The 22,393-nt window shown below is 35.8% G+C and overlaps 1 protein-coding gene across 6 annotated transcripts; it reads left to right on the top strand.

The window, feature by feature from the left end:
• The first annotated feature begins 977 nt into the window (after positions 1-977).
• On the top strand, positions 978-22,129 carry LOC104089175 (protein ANTI-SILENCING 1-like). Of its 6 annotated transcripts, none has more exons than XM_070195384.1 (17): positions 978-1,255; positions 1,511-1,632; positions 2,586-2,978; positions 3,060-3,240; positions 5,741-5,890; positions 5,985-6,146; positions 6,228-6,296; positions 6,398-6,529; positions 6,607-6,653; positions 7,100-7,126; positions 16,149-16,241; positions 19,257-19,335; positions 19,434-19,524; positions 21,143-21,251; positions 21,338-21,454; positions 21,591-21,762; positions 21,838-22,129. In XM_070195384.1, exons 1-16 carry the CDS (start codon positions 1,237-1,239, stop codon positions 21,741-21,743), a joined length of 1,944 nt encoding a protein of 647 aa, XP_070051485.1. In that variant the 5' UTR covers positions 978-1,236; the 3' UTR covers positions 21,744-21,762; positions 21,838-22,129. The 6 variants fall into 6 exon arrangements, 5 of the variants coding, with proteins under 5 accessions (XP_070051485.1, XP_070051483.1, XP_070051487.1 ...); XM_070195382.1 differs by having other exon boundaries at positions 979-1,255; positions 6,607-6,683; XM_070195386.1 differs by having other exon boundaries at positions 985-1,255; positions 1,511-1,556; positions 6,607-6,683.
• The last annotated feature ends 264 nt before the right edge of the window (positions 22,130-22,393 follow it).

Genomic DNA, 22,393 nt, shown 5'->3' with positions numbered 1-22,393 from the left:
ATGTCCGGTACCCGCATTAGAGCCCGACTATATCCGAATTCGCGCCGGGTAGGGCCCCATTGGGGGTAGCGCTCCCAAGGATTTTTCCATACTCAGGGCTCGAACTCGAGACCTCTGGTTAAGGGAGGAGCAGCCCCATCCATTGCACCATATCCTTTGGTGGTAACTTCTAGCATATTATGATGGAACTCGAGCACATTGTAAAATTACATCATATTATGGTGAAAGCTCATATGTAAAAAATTCGAACTCCAGCATATTATGCTGGAATATTTCCGAATTTTTAACAGTATTTTTGTTCAGATTTTATCTTTACATGAAAAGTGACTAAATTTGGATTACTTTTGAAACCGTGGATATTTTTCAATTTCTGGCTATTTTTATATTTTCCCCATTTGACACCTGTATCTACTCTATTCCAATCACTCTTAATTAACTATACTCAACTAATATTTGTTCTTAATTTCTTAGGAACCATGAATATAATACCCTTAATTTATGTCATGCGAGGAGGCCAGTCAGGCCACTGGACATTAGGACGTGAGTCGGATTTTGTCTTCAAGTATTTAGATTTCAATTTAACCATTGAATATAACTGGAAAACGAATTGACATACACTACACTAGTTAAGGGAGCACATGTTGGTCTGTGCATGATCTAATTTTGGTTTTATCATTAATTAAGGAGATACCAAAATGAGAAAAGAAGATAGTGGGATCGGAAGTTGGAGAGTAGTGCCAAATGGAAATAAACACTCATTCACGTAATTACGGTTTTTAACCATTAACTTTTTCCTGATAAAGAGTTAGTTTATGACTTCTAAAAACTGAGTTAATATGCTAATGAAATTGAAAGCATGATGATTATTATTGGGACAAACCAGATTTTTATATAACCAAAAATCTCAGGCGACAAAATTGAATATAAACAGAAAAACGAATTGAGGTAACACTACACTAGTTAAGGGAGCACATGAGAAATGGTTTGAGTTTAGCTCAAAATATAATATAATTTCTCGTCTATAGTATCATTTATAGTAAAACTGCAGCTCACCGCCTGTGCAAATTAGCAGTGTACCATTCTGCAAAAAGTATCATAACAGAGAGAACACTATACGCTAAGCTAATCCACTACAGTAACCCTCTCTGTATTTTTGCTTTTGTTGTAGTGTGAGAGAGAGAGAGAGAGAGAGTTTGTGTCACTTTGCATTTCGTTCCTTTCCTTTTCTCCTTTTTGATGCAAACTCGACTAGGAGGTTTGAATCTAAACGCTATTTTTCTTCGATCTGTTTATATTTTTATTTGTATTCTCCGTCATTAGCAAATGTAGACTCTGAATGTTTTTTTTTCTTTTTCTTTTTTCTGTTTAGGTGTGTGAATGTTCACGTTGTATTTGTGGTTTATTATCATTTTTTCTGCTAGAAACTTCTATATGGTTCTATATATTTTTGAGAAATGTTCTACAGGGTTTTAGGATTATGAGGTTTTTTGATCGTTTTCATCTCGTACAGGGCTTATTTTGCTGCTGCCTGCATACTTCAGTATACACAGTTTAAAGTACTCTCTCTCTCTCTCTCTCTCTCTCTCTCTCTCTCTCTCTCTCTCTCTCTCTCTGAAACTTGTTCCTCTTCAGGTATGTATGCAATGTGTTGTTCTAATAGGGTTTATGGATCATTGTATTTTTATCATGAATGTGTATGAATGCTTACTTTGCGTATGGCTGTATTGTTCAACATTCTTAGATAAATGCGAAAAAAAATTGTACCGTTTTATGTTTCGAGATAAAAATGGTCTACAGAGCTTTTTGAATGATTGGATTTGGCTATCTTCCTCTGTGCATTTTCTAAGGTTTTTTTTCTTCTTTTCTTTATTTCCTTTTGTTTCATTGTGTATAACTTTTTTCCCTTTGGCTGCAATGTTTATGCTTTTCTATTTTCTCCTTGTATTTCTTATTGCGTTGAGTATATTTTGTTGGTTGTATAGCTTTTATTGTCATTTTATTGATCATCTTTGTGTATAGGTAGTATTTTTTAATGAATTGTCTGTTTCAATGAACCTGCATTCAGAGCACACCACAAAAATAGACATGATTGAATCCCTATTTCAAACTGAAAAAGAAACTTAAGAGGTGAACAAAGAATGTTTTTGCTTTGCACCCAAGACTTCTTGTGTCCTAGTGGTCAATGAAGTGAGTTGAGAACCATGAGGTCTCAGGTGTAAATTCTAGCAGAGGCAAAAAATACTAGGTGATTTCTTCTCATCTGTCCAAGTCTTGGTGGATAGAGTTACGTGATACCTATTGCTGGTGGAAGGTAGCAGGTATCCTGTGTAATTCGTTGAGGTGTGTGCAAGCTGGCCCGGAACATCACTTTTATAAAGAAAAAAAGAATGTTTTTGCTTTGAATAGTTTGTTCTTTTGGAGTCTACCTTTGAGGGTTTCTACGGATTCTCCATGAATTTTGGGCCGTATGTGTAATGATTCTGTTTTTAGGAATTTTTGGCAGTCAACAATTGTTGGAATGTGCACTTCTATTTTCTTTTAGATGGTTGTCAGTTGTTAATGACAAGCATGTCTTCCCTTTTCAGGCCTTTGAAAAGTTAACATCACATTGTGATAAGTATCAAATGTTGCCCTTTCGAGAAGCAGAGGAAGACAGTAATCCTAATTTTAGTTGGGGTGTCAAGAAGGGAAAGGGTGCCCTTAACAAGGGAGTCCAATTTTACAAGTCATTCACTTATGAGGGGGTTGACTTCTCCTTATATGATTGTGTGTACATGTGTCGTCCTGATGAAGATGAGCCAGACATCGGTAAGGTTGTCAAGATATGGGAAACAGCCCAAAAGAAAAGGATGGTTAAAGTTGTATGGTTTTTCCGTCCCATCGAGGTAACTCATTGGTTGTGTAATATCAAGCTGCTTGACAATGAGTTACTCTTGGCTTCAGGAGAAGGCATAGGGCTTTCAAATTGTAATCGTGTGGTAATTGTTTCGCTCATCCTTTTTTCAAAATATATTTTAAATATAATCTGTTTTCAGATGTTATGGCATGACCTCTTTGAGATTTTATTGCAGGAAGCCATCACTGGTAAATGCAATGTTGTCTGCATATCAACTGATAGGAGGAACCCTCAGCCAAAAAATGAAGATTTGGACACAGCTGACTTTGTCTTTTATCGCACCTTTGATGTCAGAACTCGCGAGATATCTGAGGAATTTCCAAATTCAATAGCGCAAATTGAAGGTAGTAACTATAATTCTGTTGCTTGGTTTCATTCAGTTCTACAGCATTGTGCATTCATGGTTGGATGAAACAGCATTTTAGATGCTTGAACCTAGAACTTATCCATTTAGTAGTGTTCCTGCTTCTTAGATTGTTGTGTCATACATTTGGGTTTATTTCTATAGAACTATTTTAACATATGATACTATCTTTCAGAATTTTGTTTTCTCAAACTTCTGTGTAACTTATTCGAAGACGATTGTTTAACTTTCTGGGAACCTCAGTTTTATAGTTGCTTTAGATTATGTTATACGTTCGAGGACATGGTCTGAATGAAGAAATGAAATGAGTACAAGGAGAGAGTTACCAACATACCATAAAGAATTTCTCACTACATTTCTGTTAAAAGGGGTAGGACTCTAATATAACTGACTCAGGCACTCATTGGCTTTTCTTTGTTCTCCCCCATGAACATTCGTGTTTCAGGAAGTTTTCATCTCTTGATATCTTTTTTCGTTTGTTAGGACGAAAGAATACTGGACAGAAAAGATGATTTGTGCAATAGATAGCAGAGCTTCTTAATATCCCACTTCACTCCAGTGGTTTTTATCAAATTGTGGCATGTGAATACAGTATTGCTAGCATTCAGGTTGCATCTTATGTAGAGGTGGGAAATGGGAAGAATAGCAACAGATGATGATGGGTTCTTGGTGCATTCCCATTCATAGACATTTGGTTTTAGCCTATTTTTTGTCACCCATTCACGCATTAGTGCTGCCTTTAATCTGATGCATATCTGGATGAGTTGGTTTTCCTAGGACTCTCTTAAGCTGTATGACCTTCTGATGTGGTATTTCTTCAATATTCAAAAAATTTAGAGCAAGGTCATATTTCTTTCAGTTTTTGCCTTGCACTCTGGCTGCTTTTAAGTCATGGTTCTAGTGCTTGCATTTAAGGAGCTCTAGTGATGGACATAGTGGTATAAGTTCCTTACAAGTTTTTATTGGGCAGAATAGTTCGGGATCCCCTGAACTTGACAACTTTTGTTTTGTTCCCCTTAAACTTCACGTGGTCTTTAGTACCCCTGAACTTGGCAATTTCATAGCCTCGACCCCTTGGACGCTGACAATCCATGGGAGTGTGACACACGCGTTGCCACATGGATGTTTTTGTCCATGTGGCATTTTTACTATAATATATATTTTTTTATCTTTTTTAAGTCCACCAACTATCTAAATCATTTTTTTTCGTGCCAAAATTTGTAAAAAAAAAACTTGAAACAACGTTATTTTAACTATAGTTTTTATTTGACTAAAGATAATAATATTTTAATCAAGTTACTTTTACATATTTGGTTGGAAAAAAAGGAATACATAGTTTAAAAAAAGTAAATAGTTTAGCTAAAAATAGTAAAATTCGGACAAAATATTTGCGAATTTGACTCGAAAAAAAAATGCATAATTTAAATTAATAGTTATTGCATGAAAATAAAAATAAAAATACACAATATTTTTTTCTTTTTGTAGAAAATACACAGTTTGAACTTCATTATTTTGGCTAAAATAAATGGAGTTTCAACTAACTTTTGTAGATTTGGACCGAAAAAAAAGATAAGAAATACATAGTTGAAACATATATTCATTGTATCTAAAAAAAACACAATTGGGACAAAATATTTATTAAGAAGAAACAACAAGAAATACAATTGAAACAAATATATCATTATATTTGATTATATGGCAATTAATATTTAAAAAATATCCTACTTGGAAGCTGATTTTTTATTTATTTTTCTTCCCTCTCACGCGCCTAAAAGAGAGTGTATTCACGTTCTTTGCCACATCAACATCTAGGGGGTCAAGACTATCAAATTTCCATGTTAAGGTGGGTATTAAAGACTACGTAAAGTTTAAGGGGAACTAAACAAAAGTTGTCAAGTTCGGGGTATCGAACTATTCTGCCTTTTTATTGTGCTGAAGGTTTCCTTTGAATGAAGGCGCTGGATAAATTACTAGCCAAATAACTGTAGTGTTGGACATATCTAATGAGATGCATGTCTATGATATTTTCGATGTTTCATGGTGCGCATTTTAGTTAGCTTTAATCCAAAACAAGTTCTGTAAAATTATCCTCAGACTCTTGTTTACTTAATAAAGAAGAAACATCTTCCAGTGACTCGATGTGAGTGATTGTTGTGATTTGTGAGTTGTCACTTGTCAGCATAAGGAAAGTGATGGTGTTAGCCGAAGTGGACTTGTGCTCTTGTTGTTCAGTATCACACTACTTGCTTCGCCAGATAAGTGAAGTGTATGATGTAAATATTTTTGGGAAGAACCTAAATATCTATTGCTTTTTTGCTTAGCCTACTTGTATGAATGAAGGCTTATATTTTAAAGAAAGTAGTCTCTGAGCTCTTGATAAGTTTGTGATAAAATCTGTTTCTTCAGTTTTCACATTCTTCCTCTGAGGCATTTAGATATTGAAAATCAATGATTGAATCATTACCTCACTCCTGCTGCAGTGGAGCACTACTTCAATAAGGAGACGGATCAGAAGCAGCCTCTTCATCATGGAGGAAAAGGAAGTCTTGAAAAGCCACAATCATCATCTTCATTTGTAGGAACAACAACTAAAACAGTGGTGAAAGATGGCCAGTCAGGAAGAAACACTCGTAAGTACTTGTAGTATGTGGGGTAAATTTTTAGTGGTAATGTCCAATGACCCGTGGTTATTTTCATTTTAACTGTTAATCTGGTCATTCCCAGAACTGAAGAAAGCCACCAGTAGTTCATGGGAAAGACAGGGAAATATTTCTGTGACAAACGGCACTGTTGCCGGAACTGAAGTAAAGTATTCTTGTTGTATTTCTCCTACTAGCTTATCTGATTCTCATGCTTTGAAGAAGAAGAAGCTTCTAGACTCTTCAGGTTTCTTTCTTACCTGTAACAAGCTCGTAGAATCAGACGGCAAGTATTATGGATGTTGACTGTTTGGGGATGATGCTGCAGGTACTGCACCGTTTGAACAACATAAGGTCATGCAATCTAAGAGTCAGGTGACAAAAGTGGTAGAAAAAGGTGATTAATCAGAAAGATAATGGGTTCTTGTAAATTCATATATTTGAGCTTAATTGTTAATCATGTCATTCCCGAACTGGTAAATTCATCAATTAATTTAGGTGGACAAGGCAATCTTTCTGTGACAGACAAGACTATTGCCAGAACTGAAGTAAAGCATTCATATTGTACCTCACCTACTAGCTTATTGGATTCTCATGCTTTGAAGAAGAGAAACCTTCAAGATTCTTTAGGTTTCTTTCTTACCTGTAATTTTCTCTTCGAAACAAATCATTATGGATGTTGTCTGATTGGGGATATGACCATACAGGTACTGCACCATTTGAACAACGTAAGGTCATGAAATTTACAAGTCAGGTGATCGAAATAACAACATGGGTGAAGGAGGCATTCCCTTTTCCTTTTCTTTTTTTGAGTATTAGGTCCAGTGAGGTATTTGATTTACATAGAAAACACTTTTCCTCCTTTCATTTTATAAACATTGCTAAGAAAATCAAATATTGAGGTATTTGAAATCTCTGATTGCTCATATCCATATTGCACAGTATTTCTCTTTTAGTTCCCGATTATTGATGTACTGCATCCTGCTTTTATGAGAATGGACATTGGTTGTTTGGTTTGTAATAAACTTATAACTTGATTATTTGTTCTTCTTTATATCTGATGGCGTTTATGTTGGCCTCATCTGTTGTGTAACTAAACCTCAGGTCGATTCCTGATATGAGTGATTGGATACATTAAGGGAGGTTTTCACCTGTTTCGAATTTGGAAACTTTTCTGATATGATCTCTTTTTACTTGCAGGGTGCTAGCACATGGTTCAAGGAACAGGTCAGTTTCCTGTTCCCATTGTTATATTTAAGCGGAAGTGTTGCTTTCAGTATGAGAGAAAATGTGTAAGTTGTTTGGAAAGGTGCTATAAGCTTAATCTGTTTAGGGAAAAGTAGAACATAGTTAATATTGTAACTCCCGGTGTAGCTTTTACGTTTACTTATAATTGGTGAGTTGGGAAGGAGAGAAGAAACACGTGTCCTTCCAGGAAAAAGAGATTTTCTATTATTGGGAGTCTCCAAAGTAATGGATGCCTGCATTTGTGCTGGTAACCTTGCAACTCACACTTGTCTCCTCAATAATGAATTCCTGCATTTGTCGGACTAGGTCACCTTTCTTGAAGACTGCTCTTAGTATCCAGAAAGAGAACTCTATTCCCTAGAATTATAAGTAAGAAGGAATATCTTATTTTTCTTTTGAGTTTTCGCTTTTCATGTTCTATTTGACATCTGCAATATAGAACATGGACTCCTTTCATCTCTTATTAGTCTTTGATAAGGGTATTGCTTGGTGATACAATGGCCCCTTCATACAAGAGTTATTGCTGTATGCAAAATTTTGAAAGAATAACTAAAATTGAGTATTTGAAGTATGAAATTCATACGTAACTACTCTACGGAATGCCATTAGGAAGTCTATTTCCATAAAAAAAATTTTGAAAATAAGAAGTCTTACAAGTTAGAGTTTTTACGTTATCACAAAAAAGGCAAATTAGAGCATTTATATATAGTCAATTATCTATGCAAATCTTAGTATCCAGCTGCAGAAGTCAATTATCAAACAAATATAGCTTACTAGCAAAGCTTGAGCTGTTCAAAGTTTTTACGTTTTTCTTTAGTAGTATTCATGGATTTTGATAAGAACTTGACTGCAATGTCTGTAACGCAATAATCTGCTTCTGGGAAGGGACTGTATTTGTTACCGGTGATGGGTGCTTGTTCTCCCGTAGACCACATTGTTTATGACTTCGTGCTCGATTCTCTTCATATTTTCCTTTTAATTCCCATAAATATACCATCTAGCAGGTACTATCATAAAATCAAGTTAAAGGAGTGGTTGGCAAAAAAAACAAAATTCTTAGATGCTTGTTATATTACTTTACTAGTGGCAGTTGTTGGAAATAAACCCCCACAGAAATAATATTCACGGTAATAAAAGCGGAATATTAACGTAGCACCGAGATACGGTAATTAACAAGTATAAAAGAGTGACAACGACACCAAGATTTTTACGTGGAAAACCTTTTTGAATAAGGGAAAAAACCACGGCCCCGAGATGAGCAACTGATATCATTATAGCAAGGAATTATACACTTTGTAGGTCCGAGTAAAATACTCCAAAGACCACTACGACACTCAAAGAAATAACCCTCTTTTGATATTCCACCTCACTACAATATTGTTCACTCTCTATTTTTCTCACAGACTATTTTCTTATACCTTGTCTGTGAAACCTCACTCTTATTCTCTCTCTTTGTTGGTGTGTAGAAATCAGAGTTGAAGCTCTCCTTTTATAGTCGAAGCCTCGCTCTCTAAAGCCCACTATATTTGACAATTTGCACACACTTTTCCTTCTTTTTCTTCAATGTAGACAATTCAACAAAGTTGACTACCAAATCAAAGAAATTCAACAAAGTTGGCTACCAAACCAAAGAAATTTTCCTTAGGCATGTGTCTATTACTTTGGATTTTGAATGAGATGGACCCTATCAATCTCCCCCTCCAGTATCATTCATCTAGAGGAAGTAACACTTTCTTCTAGTTTGAGTGCACGCCCACAAGTTCTTTTTATAGCTCGAACTTGTCTTTTGGTACCACCTTGGTCAGCATATCTGCGGGATTCTCACTTGTAGAAATCTTCAAGACTTTTAGAGATTCATTCTCTACCATTTCTCGAATCCAATGATATCTCACGTCGATGCGTTTGGTCCTTGCATGGTACATGGAGTTCTTGCTAAGGTCTATTGCACTTTGACTGTCACAATAGACGACATACTCCTTCTGATACAATCCAAACTCTTGAAGGAACCGTTTCAACCATATCATCTCCTTGCCAGCTTTAGTAGCGGCAATATACTCCGCTTCAGTTGTAGAGAGTGCGACACACTTCTGCAACTTCGACTGCCACGATATATCTCCCCTTGAAAATGTGAACAAATATCCAATAGTGGATATTCTGTTATCAATGTCACCTGCCATATCAGCATCTGTATAGCCCTTCAAGATTGGATCAGATCCTCCAAAGCACAAACAATCTCCCGTGGTACCTCTCAGGTACCTGAGTATCCACTTGACTGCTTCCCATTTTCAAGGAATCTGTTAACCACACCAACTGCATGAGCAATATCAGGTCTGGTGCATACCATTGCATACATCAAGCTTCCGACTGCTGAAGAATAAGGAACTCTAACCATGTTCCATTTCTCCTCCACTGTTGTAGGACGTATCTTCTTGCTCAACATTAGATGACTAGAAAGAGGTGTGCTGACTGGCTTAACATTCTTCATGTTGAAGCGTTCCAGTACACTTGCGATCAGCCCCTTATTTTTTCTTACAATTAATTTGTCATCCATATACAACAATAAAATAATAAAGTTGTTGTCAGAAAATCTTTTGAAGTATACACATAGATCAAAATGCCTTTGTGTAAGTTTGACTTTTCATGAATGAGTCAAACTTCTTGTACCACATTGCCTCGGTGCCTGCTTCAATCCATAAAGACTCTTATTCAATTTGCATACCATGTGTTTGTTTCCATCTATTTCAAATCCTTCTAGTTGCTCTATATAAATCTCCTCTTCCAAAATTGCATGAAGAAATGCAGTTTTCACATCCAACTACTCCACTTTAAGATCTAGGCTAGCTGCTAAGCTCAAAATTGTTCGAATAGAAGTCATTTTGACAACATGTGAGAAAATTTCGTCAAAATCAATACATTTTTTTTTGTTCAAAGCCTTTAACCACCAATCGAGCTTTGTATCTGACCAGGTTGCCATTTCCATCTTTCTTGAGTTTAAAGACCCACTTACATTTGAGTGGTCTTTTACCCTTTGGAAGTTCAACCAGCTTGTATGTGCCATTTTTCTGTAGAGATTCCATATCTTCTTGCATGACTTTCATCCACTGGTTCTTTTCTGGATGGGACAACACCTCCTTAAGACTTTCTCGCTCCCCTTCATCACTGATGAGGACATACTCTGTGGAAGGGTACCTGCATGACTGTACCATTGGCCTTTCTGATCTCCTCAAAGGTAGAGGTTGTTCTTCTCCGTGAGTGGGGTGCTCCACTTGCTCGACATTATCATCAAGTTGCTCTCCCTTCTCAATAACCTCACCAGGTTTTTCACCCTGCTCGGCAACCTTGTCGGTCTTACTTTTTGCATTTGTGGGGTTGTTAGAAGTAGAAGGAATAGTAACAACGTTAGGAATTATACCATTCTTGGCCTTCTCTGGCATATCATCATCAGTTCCAACTTCACTTTCTCGGAAGACTACATCTCTACTTCTGATGACCTTCTTCTTTACAGGATCCCACAATCTGTATCCGAACTCCTCCATATCCGATGAATGTGTAGGGAACAGATTTATCATCTAGCTTTGTTCTCTGCTCCTTTGGTACATGCGCAAAAGCTCTGCAACCGAACACCTTCAGATGCGAGTAGGACACCTTCTTGTTGGTCCAAACTCTCTCTGGGATGTCAAACGCCAAGGGAACTGATGGACTCCTATTGATCAGGTAACAGGCTGTCTGAACTGCTTCACCCCAGAATGACTTAGGCAGTTTAGCCATTCTGAGCATGCTTCTCACCTTCTCCACTATGGTGCGGTTCATCCTTTCGGCTACGCCATTGTGCTGTGGGGTTCCACGAACTATTTTTTCATGTCTGATCCCATGGCTCGAACAGTACTCTTCAAATTCTCTTGAAGTGTACTCACATCCATTGTCACTTCGGAGACGCTTTAGTTTTTGGCCTGTCTCCCTTTCCACCATAGCAAGAAACTTCTGGAAAACTTGAAACACCTCATCTTTGGTTTTCAAAATATAAACCCACAATTTTCGTGAAGCATCATCAATAAAAGTAACAAAATATTTGTTACCGCCCATCGATTCAATTTTCATTGGATCACAAACATCAAAATATACCAAATCAAGTATATTCAATTTTCTTTCAGACGATGTCTGAAATGAGACTCTATGTTGCTTACAAAACAAACAATAGTCACAAGGTTTTACCGTTGTACCTTTGGCATAAGAAATGAGTGATTTCCTGGCAAGAATCTGCAATCCCTTCTCGCTCATATGACCCATTCTTTTGTGCACAAATCTGCAGAAATCTCATCTTGTGCCACGTTCAATTCACCTTGGCATATTTCTGCATTTGTCCTGTACAACGTGCCACGAGCAACTCCCTTTGCAATCACCAATGATCCCTTGGTGAGTCTCCACTTTTGATTTGCAAAATAGTTCTCGTATCCATCTCGGTCAAAAGCAATTTCCGAGATCAAGTTCATCCGTAAATCAGGTACATGTCGCACGTCCTTTAGAACCAATGTGTATCCGACATTTTTCTTGATACAGATTTCACCAATCCCCGCAATCTTTGAGTAACTTGTGTTACCCATTCTCACACTGCCGAAATTACCTGCTACATATCTGTAAAAAATATCTCTTACCGGTGTGGCATGGTAAGATATTGTATCAACCACTCATTCTGACTCTGGACCGGACAAGTGCATGCATTCCTCATCCTCATTTATAAAGAGGACAACATTATCATTGTTTTGCACCATGGCGGCTGTGTTGTCGTCATTTTTCTGGCCACTGCTTTCACCTTTGCCCTTCCTTGGATTTGGGCAATCTCTTTTGAAGTGACCTAGTTGATCACAATTGTAGCAATTCCTGGCTCTTGATTTGGATCAGTTCTTAGACTTCCCACGAGCTCTAGATCTACCATAGTTGCTCTAACTCCTTTGATAACTCCTGCCTCTACCTACTGTGATGAGAGCTTGTCCTTGATTTTCAGGCTTCTTTCTCATCTTCCATCAAGTAGAAGAGCCGATGTGACATATTTCAACTCAATAGTAGTCTTACCGTGCAGGATGATTGTTGCCAAATTATCGTACGAAGATGGCAATGAGTTCAACAACAAGATGGCTTTATCTTCTTCCTCGATTTTCACTCCGAGATTGGCAAGCTGTGTGATTAGTTCGTTAAACACATTTAAATGTGACAAAAAATTCGTACCTTCACCCATGTGTATGGCGTATAGCTGCTTCTTCGGGTACAATATTTGTCAGTGTTTTGGACATGTATAGGCTTTCCAACCTTGTCCAAATGCCATATGCGGTGTCTTCATCAATGATGTTATTTACCACATCATCTGATAAGTGCAACTTGATTGCACAAGCAGCCCTTTCATCCAAGTCAGCCCAATCCTCAGCTTTCATGGTATCATGCTTTTTGGCATCAGCATCTAGTACCTTGTGTAATCCTTGTTGGATGAATAGATCTCTCATCCTTCTTTGCCATGTTGAGAAATTGTTATCTACGTTGAATTTTGCTACCTCGTACTTTACTCTCGACATTTTTTCTTTTCACCGAGTATAATATTACCGACAGTGAATAGTACTTTTGTGAGCAAGCAGAACCTGTGCTCTAATATCAGTTGTTGGGAATAAACCTCTTACAGAAATAATATTCACGATAATAAAAGCGGAATAATAACATAGCACCGAGATACGATAATTAACAAGTATAAAAGAGTGACAACGACGCCCAATCACTTAAATTGTTTCATGTGAAAGAATATGAGTTTCTTTAACAACTCAACTCATATCCTTTATAAAGAAAAGAACCCCTTTCTCTCTTCTTTGATTTTAGTTCCAAGAGCCTTTTCTTTGACCTCTTTCATATGGGAGGTGGCTTCTTTTCTCTATAACATTTACAATGGGCTTTATGTTCTTGGATGGTCAAATGCTAATGAGATCTTGGAGGCATAATAAGGAAAATGTTACTGGTCACTGGGTCCTTGCTTTCCTTGTGACCACATTATTCTCGATTTCGTGCTCCACTCCCTTCATATCTTCCTTTTTGTCAATACCAATGTGGCTGTGGCAGGTTCTATCATAAAATCAACAAAATGCACTTGAACTATATTAAATAGCTCAAAAGTTCCCTCAGTTTATTTTTGGTACCAAAAATATCCATGTCGTCTATATTTTGGTCCACAAATGCCCTTAAACTGTTACTCTTGTCATTGAATGTGACATGACAGTCCAAGTAGGTTAGATTTGCCTACATGGCCATCCACCTAAACAATCCAACATGGCAAAATTATTTTTAAAAAATACAAAATCAACACTTATTCCGAAAAAAGTAAAACAATATTTTTTCGAAAAATTATTTTTCCGATTTTTTTTTTAAATACAAAATCTATTTCGGAAATATATTTTTTCCGGATTTTTTTTTTACTTTTATCGGAATAAGTGTTGTTTTTGAATTTTAATAAAATTTTCCGAAATAAATAATTTTTCCGAAAAAATATATAGCGGTTTAAGGGCATTTGGACCACAAAATCAACACCTATTCCGAAAAAGTAAACAAAATCCCGGAAAAATTATTTATTTCGAAAATTTTTATTAAAATACAAAATCAACACTTATCTCGAAAAAAGTAAAAAAATTCCGGAAAATTATTTTTTTGGAAAATTATTTTTCCGAAATTTTTTTTATATTTTTTCGGAATACGTGTTGATTTTGTATTTTTTTTTAAATTCCGAAAAATATTTTTTCCGGAAAATTATTTTTCCAGAATTGTTTTTACTTTTTTCTGAATAAGTGTTGATTTTGTATTTTTAAAAAAATCCGAAAAAGTAATTTTTTTGAAAAAATAATTTTGTCATGTTGGATTGCTTAGGTGGATGGCCATGTAAGCAAATCTAACCCAGTTGGACTGTCATGTCACCTTCAATGACAAAACTAACAGTTTAAGGGCATTTGTGGTCCAAAATATAGACGGCAAAGATATTTTTGGTACCAAAAACAAACGGAGGGCATTTTTGAGCTATTTCAGATAGTTCAAGGGCATTTTTGGCCATTTTCCGTAAAATCAAGTTAAAAGAGTGGTTTGGTAAAAAATGTCTTAGGTACCTAATGTCTTACACTCTTAGGGGTCGTTTGGTAGGGTGTATAAGAATAGTGCAGAATACAGTGTATTAGTAATGCAGGGGTTAGTAATGCAAGCATTAGTTATGCAGATATTATTTCTTATAAACTGTTTGGTGTGGTGTATTAAAAATTATAATGCATTGCATAATTTTTAAGAAAAATAATTGTTTACAAAAATGCCCTCCATATTCTCTAGTTTTAAGGGACTTTAAGGACAATTTTATCTTTAACCATACTAATGCATGCATTAATAGCCTTGGTATTACTAATGTCATGGTTTTCTATGCATTACTATACATAGGCTAATACCAAGTATAATGTATAACTAATGCAAGTATTAGTTATACATAGGTTGAAAAAATGTACCAAACAAGGTATTAGTAATGCACAAAGCTAATGTTTGCATTATTTTTCTAATACCTCCTACCAAACGACCCCTTACTCACTGCACATATCCACCTTAGAAGATAATTCCTCCTTCTGGTTTAATCTTTAATTCCGTGATATTTTTCTTGGGCCTCTTTCATTTGGGAGGTGGGCTTTCTTATCAGAAACATTTACATGGGCCTTATTATTCTTGGATGATTTAATGCTAGTGACATCCAGGCATAATAAGGCACAATGAATCCTCTCCTGTGCTTCAATTGAGAATGTTTGTATTCTATTGGTCGGTGTGGGGGAAGACATGGTCAAATGTGTCTTTTTAGATATGTCAATTGGTTTTTTGGCCTTGTACAAACTTGTTTTTAGTTTTATGACTCTATCTTTTTTTTTTTTTTTTATTGTAAAAGGCGCCTAAAACCTCATATTAAGATTTATGGAACTTTTCTTTTGCAAAGTGCTAGTGCCTCTTTGGAATATCTGATATGATTGCAAATGTTAGATACCTGAAAACCACTTCATGTTCTTCCTGTATCAGTGGTGGGCCTTTTCGCTCCACCAGGAGTCAAGTGGTTAGTGGGTCAATATTTGGACCCATTCTGAACTCAGAAGAAATTTGAAAGCCGTATTTTGGAATCTGTTACATATTGTTGACGCTCTACTTGGGAAAACCTCAGATGCTACATGAATCTGGTGCCTCTGTAGATCTCTCTCCTATATTGAGTGGGAGAAGAGTTGGAGAGAGTTTTTGAAGTTTCTTTTTTTTTCCCCACTTAACTTTTTGAAACTCTGAGAAGTATTTTCTTGAAAAAAAATGATGCAGAAGTTAAGGTTACTTCTGTTAACCTCTCTTTATTGTTGTTATATTATGTTAATTTCTTTTCACAGAAGTAATTGTACTCTTTAATTCTTGTTTAACTCCCTTCAACTTCTCCTCACCGGGCAAAGTAAGCCAACATGGGCAATCCAATTTTGACTTGATTAGATTAACCAACACTTGGAACTGTTATTTTTGAATATTACTACTACATTTTGTTGGTTTAGTTGGGTGTTAGACTGTGGAAGCATTCTACTCTATACTGGACGAAGTATAGGAGTAGACATTGTACCGTCACCTATGTTTAGGCTGTTATGTGGTCATTTTGGATAGGGAAGAGAAAAAGGGTACTCTAAAGAATAAAAAACCTTTAAATCATGCTCTTATGTGTAGTTCCATGTGGCATTTTTAGTTTCATTTTACAATGAACTTTTGAATAGCTGCTCAGGGAGGAGGCAATTATTTGCTGTTTTCCTCATTTCCTTTTTGTCTTTGACTACTTTGCCAAGTGCTCCTTTCGATTCTCTCAACTTTACCGGGACTTCCTCGAAGTGCTGCTTCTATTCTCATGAATCTGTATACATTGATATTTTTTAGCCTAAAAGCAGTTATTTACTCTATATGTTGTGATTTACATATGCTATTTTGTTCCATCCAGCCATGGAATGAAAGACTCCACGTAGCTCAAGAGCGAGGCACACTTGTGTTGCTTGAGAATCTTGATCCTTCATATACATCAGCAGAAGTGGAGGTACATACAATGGATTTGTAGTCTATTTTCAAGTTTACTATGTGCTTTATTTTGCCCATTTGAGTAATGAAAAATGAAATATAAATGTTTCTTTAGGTGTCACTCTTACGTTAATTCATTATTTAGACATTCATATATTTTCATTTTTTTATTCGGGAGTATTGTTTCTAAAGCTCTTGTAAGTCCAGATGTATGCGGTAAATGCTTGTGTTCCCTTTTCTTTCTATTTTCTTCTTTATTTTTGGATGAAAATATAAATTTTACCTGAATTACATTTCTTGTATTCTACATGAACTTTTCTTTTAAATTATTGCTATTCCTTTGGAAAATTTCATGAGCAAACTTTTGAATATCCTTGCATCAACTTAGGTTAACCAAGATTACTGCATCTAGCTTCAGATTTGTTATACAAATTTGTTTCACTTAACTTTGTTTTGCCAGCCCTTTAGCACATGTTAATTTTCATCTTCAAGCCACTATCGTTAGTGAGTCTATTAGTGGGGAGGGTAGTCTTATCCCTAAAATAACATAGTGAACCACGGGTCTGTCAAAAGAGGAAAAAAAGTGAAAAGCTTGGAAAATGAAATTATAACATTACGGAATTATTCAGATATTTTATTTAAGTTGATATTTACTTGAGCTCAGTAGACTTTGAAGCTTGTTTGGACCGGAGAAGTTTACTTTCTCCTTTTAAAAAATTATTATTTTGGTGGGTTAACGCATAGGTTAAGCTTCTGAGGATTATTAGCTTGTTTGACTAAGCTTTTGGGAAGCCAGAAGTGATTTTTTAAGTGCTTATTTTTTTATGAAGTGCTTATTTTAGAGAGTTAAGTGTTTGGCCAAGCTTTTAGGAGAAAAACGTGATTTACAGTAGTAGCATAAATTGTTTTTCAGAAGTTGAAAAAAGTAGCTTTTTCATAAAGCACTTTTGGAACTTTGGCCAAGCACAAATTGTTGCGATAATATTGGCAAAATAATTTTCAAGTTAATTAGCCAAATATAAACTGCTACTCTCCAAATACTTTTTGAAACACACTTGTGACAGAGCACTTTTCAAAATAAGTAAATTTTGAAAGTTTGGCTGAACAAGCTAATATGAGTAGTAGTAGAAGCAATTTTTTTTTATTGTTGCAGAAAGCAGTAGTTTGTAGTTTCCTTGAAGCCAATTTTTTTTTTCATGATAAAAAATACCCTTATCAAAAATTTGTATTACGAAACTGTCCCTCCTTAATTTAATCGATATGTCTCTCACACTCTCGTTTCTTGCATGTCTCTGAGATCAAATTGAAAAACTTAATTATATTCTCTCATAATTAATATTTAAGATCATTAATTTATTTAAATAATACTCCCTTTGTTCTATTTAATGTGACACTACTTCCTTATTCGTTTGTTTCAAAAAGAATGATATATTTCTATATTAGGAAATTATTTAACTTTAAACTTTCCTTTTATCCTTAATCAACAACAACAACATACCCAGTATTATCCCATACTGTGAGGTTTGGGGAGGGTAGTGTGTACGCAGACCTTATCTCTACCTTGTGAGGATAGAGATGATGTTTCCAATAGACTCTCGGCTCAGTAAAGCATAAGCATCACATTAATGAAAATATAGACAAGAAAGGACAGTACCAAGAACCATATAAAAGCAGAATAAAAACAACAAGATAGTAAGGTGATTAACAATGAAAGAAAATAACGGTTAGTCATAAAAACATACTACCAACAGAAAGCGAGACTGCATGTCAATACTACTTTTATGAACACTCTAAACTACTTACTCTACTACCTTGTCAAAAATAACCTCATTTCTGATATTATCTAACTTGGTGTGCCCGCACATCCATCTCAACATCCTCATCTCTGCTACCTTCATCTTCTAGACATGAGCGAACTTGAGTGGCCAACACTCAGCCCCATACAACATCGTTAGTCTGACAACCACTCTGTAGAACTTGCCCTTAAGTTTTGGTGGCACTTTCTTGTCACACAAAACACCGGAAGCGAGTCTCCATTTCATCCATCCTGCCCCAATACGATGTGTGACATATTCATCAATCTTCTCATCCCCTGAATAATAGACCCAAGGTACTTCCTCCTAGGAATGACGTGCGAGTCCAGCCTCACCTCCCCTTCCCCTCCTCGAGTCTTGCCACTGAACTTACATTCTAAGGATTCTGTCTTGGTCCTGCTCAATTTGAAACTTTTAGATTCTAGGGTCTGCCTCTATACCTCTAATTGCGCGTTGACACTGTCTCGCGTCTCGTCAATCAATACAATAACATTTGCAAATAGCATGCACTACGACACCTCCCCTTGGATGTGGCGCCTGCTCAACTTGAAATCTTTAGATTCTAGGGTATGCCTCTATACCTCTAATTGCGCGTTGACACCTTCTCGCGTCTCGTCAATCAATACAATATCATCTGCAAATAGCATGCACTACGACACCTCCTCTTGGATGTGGCGTGTCAGTACGTCCATCGCCAGAGCAAATAAAAAAGAGTTGAGTGTCGACCCCTGATACAACCCCATCATAACCGGAAAATGGTCTGAGTCCCCACCTATTGTCCTCACTCGGGTATTTACTCCATCATGCATGTCCTTAATCAACCTAACGTAGGCAACATGTACACATCTAGCCTCCAAACATCTCCACAAAAACCTCCTTTTATCCTTAATGAGAAGCCTTTATAGCCACACTATGTTTAAGATTATAAGTTCCAAAAGATTTATAGCCACACAAATATTATGATATATTTAAACCTAGGTTTCAAAAAATCTTTAGTTCTTTTAAAATCCAGTATCGAGTTAAACTACGTCAGATAAATTCGAACAGAGGAAATTCTAATTTTAAAGTGAATCTTTACATGTAATTTGACAACTGAAAATACTCTTTGGAATGATTGGTCAAAAGTGTTTGTCAAATTGATTTGGCTAAATACAAATTGCTAATCTTTTAAAATACTTCTGAAACGCTCTGAAATTTGCTACTCATCAACTGCCCTCTAGGATATTGTCTGGCATGCCTTGGAGCAAAAGGTTAGTGCAAAAATGGTGCAACATAATACCTTCTCAAATCCACTGAATGGTAGGCCATCGTGTATCTTCTTCTTTAAGTCGTGGAGCAAAAAAAAAAAAAAAAATCTCAGCGAACTCGATGTTTCTTATTAGAATGAACACTTGCAGGGAAAGCATTTGTTATCTTCAAATCAAGTGAGGGTGCAGAGACTGCCATTTCTAAATTGAAAAGGAGATGCCTTATGTTAGGTGATGGAAGGTACTAGATCAATTTAGCAAGTTTTGTATAACTTGTGCTTGTCTTGTTGATTAGATGTTTTTATGCACTGTTTCTACATACATCTTGCTAGTTGGCATCTGTTTCTTGACAAACTATGCTATGGTCATGGTCTTCAAAGCCCTTGATGACATGAGGTTGATGATATAATAAATGTAGTGTTTTAAAGGGCACGGGCGTGAGGTAAGGCGTAAGCCTCGACAGAGCATAAATCCCATGGAGTTTTTATTTTTTAACATTTTATAAATTAATAAAATAAGCATATAAATCACAAAACATGTAAAAAAAATCAAAAATATTGTAAAATTAGTGAAATGTATGTATATAAACATGTTAATATGTGCACGAACTTTACAAAAAAAAAAAAAAATTCATACTTGGAAAAGTGAAAGACGCCTCTCTACCTTCTCAAGGTAGGGGTGAGGTCTGCATACACATTATCCTCCTCCTCCGATCCCACATATGGGATTACACTTGGCTTCTTATTGTTGTTGTTGTTGACTTGGAAAAGTGAAAGACGATAAGATGCATTAAACATACTTGAAGTTGTAAAATGATAGTTCCTAATAGAAAAGTTACATGTGAAATATAGAAAAGTTACAAAAAAATGATAGTTCCTAATGATTTTAAAAAAATGACAATAATATAAAGATTGTGTTAATACCTAAAGCCAGAAAAAAATCACAAATACTCATCACAACACAGATAGAACATCTTTTGAATAAAGTCTCCATAGCAATATCTAAAACTAGAGTAATACCACATGGAATTCCAAAATAAAACTAACTTGAAAAGAATAAAAAGAGAATGAATAAGAGCTTGGAAGACAAGCGTGGAATTAGAGCAAATGTTGGAGGACAAAGCTTTTGCTTTGTAATTTGCACTTTGTAGACAAAGAGAGAGAATTATGAAATCAGGGCTAACAATTAAAAGAGACCTTTAACTTTTGAGTTATTTTAGTTTGAGAATTTAAAATTAGCTAATTTCTTAGTATTATAAGTATTAAAAAAAGAAAATTTTAAGCAATTTTGATTCCAATTTGGGAAAGATTTTTGGACTTACGCCCCAAATAAACGCCCGAAAGGTTGGGACTTGTGCCCACAATTGCGCCTCATCAATCCACCTCAATATGTTTTTAGCTAGCCTCGCCTAGAAAATGCTTTTTGAAACATTTAATAAATTAGTAATATCATGAAGTCTGGAGTTCAATTATGATGGTGTAATTTTAACTTTGTTCTAACTTTGTTCATACATGTTATTTATACTTAACCATCTCATGGAATTGGGTTTTGTGATTTATAATTGTTAAGTGTGACAATCTCATCTAAAAGTTTAACCTGTTAGAGAGCACACTTTTAATTACTTAATTAAGTCTTCAACATGTCCACTCATGTGCGGGCTTGATTCTTTTTCATGAGCCAAATACTTGAAAATTCTTGGTTCAGTTGTTACTTGTGCTTCTTATTGGCAACATTTATTTGAAATTTATCTTAGATTTAGGAACTTTTGTGATTACACTTTTATTGGAAATAGTGAATGAAACGTGAAAAATAATTGCGTTGAGGGAGATGATGTCACCATTGTTTATGTTATTGTTAAGGCCAGTTGTTGCTCGGAGAGGAAGTATAGAGGAGCAAGTGAAATGTAGTGGCCTTCCTGGCCATCTATCCATTGGTAGAATCAAATTTCAAAAGCTAGGAGAAGAAATGGTACGCATTTCACTGCACAAATAGCCTCATTTCCCTTAATTTGCGATCTGATGATCCAATTTGATAGTTCAATTTCTCTTGTAAAGAGAAAAGCAGTATCAACATCACACCACTCTCAGAGTAACACAATCGAACATGAGATGGCCGTCGAATGGCGTGTACTACAGGAAAAGTCGGGCCTTTGGTGGAAAGCTTTACATGAGGTGATTATGAAGAGCTTATTTTTTATGTTTCCTCTTCTGCTTTTTGTTTTCTCCAAATCATTGATGACGGGGGCGAATCCAAGATGTTGTTAGGAGTGTTCTATATATATATATTTGACATTGTATAATTTTTTAGGTGAGAGTGTTCCCTTCCGCCTATATACCTCCTCCCCTGCTTGCCTGCCATTTGCCGGTCCTTTCTAAGTTTATCCACTTTTCTTGTTGCAAGAAACAAGCAGCAGAGATTGAACTACTTAGGAGCAAGTTGAAGACCCCTATTTGGAACTAAGCCTGTATAGGATCTAAACGTAAGTTTAATCCACTTTTCACCTTTTTAGTCTTTTTTACCTTTGCCGTGATTATTCTTTTTCTCGTCCTTGTAGTGTTGTTAAGTTTCACCTAAGAGGATTGGCATCATTTCTTTTCCACAAGGACTCTTTTTGTTGGTTTCCTTGTGTACAAGAGGTATACACAGAGGGTGTCCCCCTTTTTGGATATGGGGTTGCACCTAAGCATAGAGAAGTACAGAGATTACAGATTAGTATTATCTGATGATAGAATGCAATTCTTTTTGTGCAGCACAATACTGCATCTTTTGTAGTACACTATTGCTGTGAATTCGAAAGTTGTAAGCAGTTAGCTATAGGAAATTGGTGCGGTTTGACTTTCTTCCCACATCATAACAACCAGATGTTTTTATTCAAAATCCAACATTAAGGCATTAATCATATATCTATAATCTACTTACGAAAAAAACATATATCTACTTAATTTAAGTGAATAGCATCTCGTATGGCTGCGTAAATGCAAAAAATAAGTTGACAGCATCGCATGTTTAAAACTCAAATGATAAGCCAGCTTGTGTTCACGAGGAATCTCTTGCGGGGTAAAATGTATGAGGAATTTTCAAAAATCACTATTGTTTATTGGTTATTAACT

This window comes from Nicotiana tomentosiformis, chromosome 2 (genome assembly GCF_000390325.3).
Source record: "Nicotiana tomentosiformis chromosome 2, ASM39032v3, whole genome shotgun sequence".
Taxonomy (NCBI): Eukaryota; Viridiplantae; Streptophyta; class Magnoliopsida; order Solanales; family Solanaceae; genus Nicotiana; species Nicotiana tomentosiformis.
The sequence above is the reverse complement of the archived record's forward strand: the minus strand, read 5'-3'. Positions and strand labels throughout refer to the sequence as shown.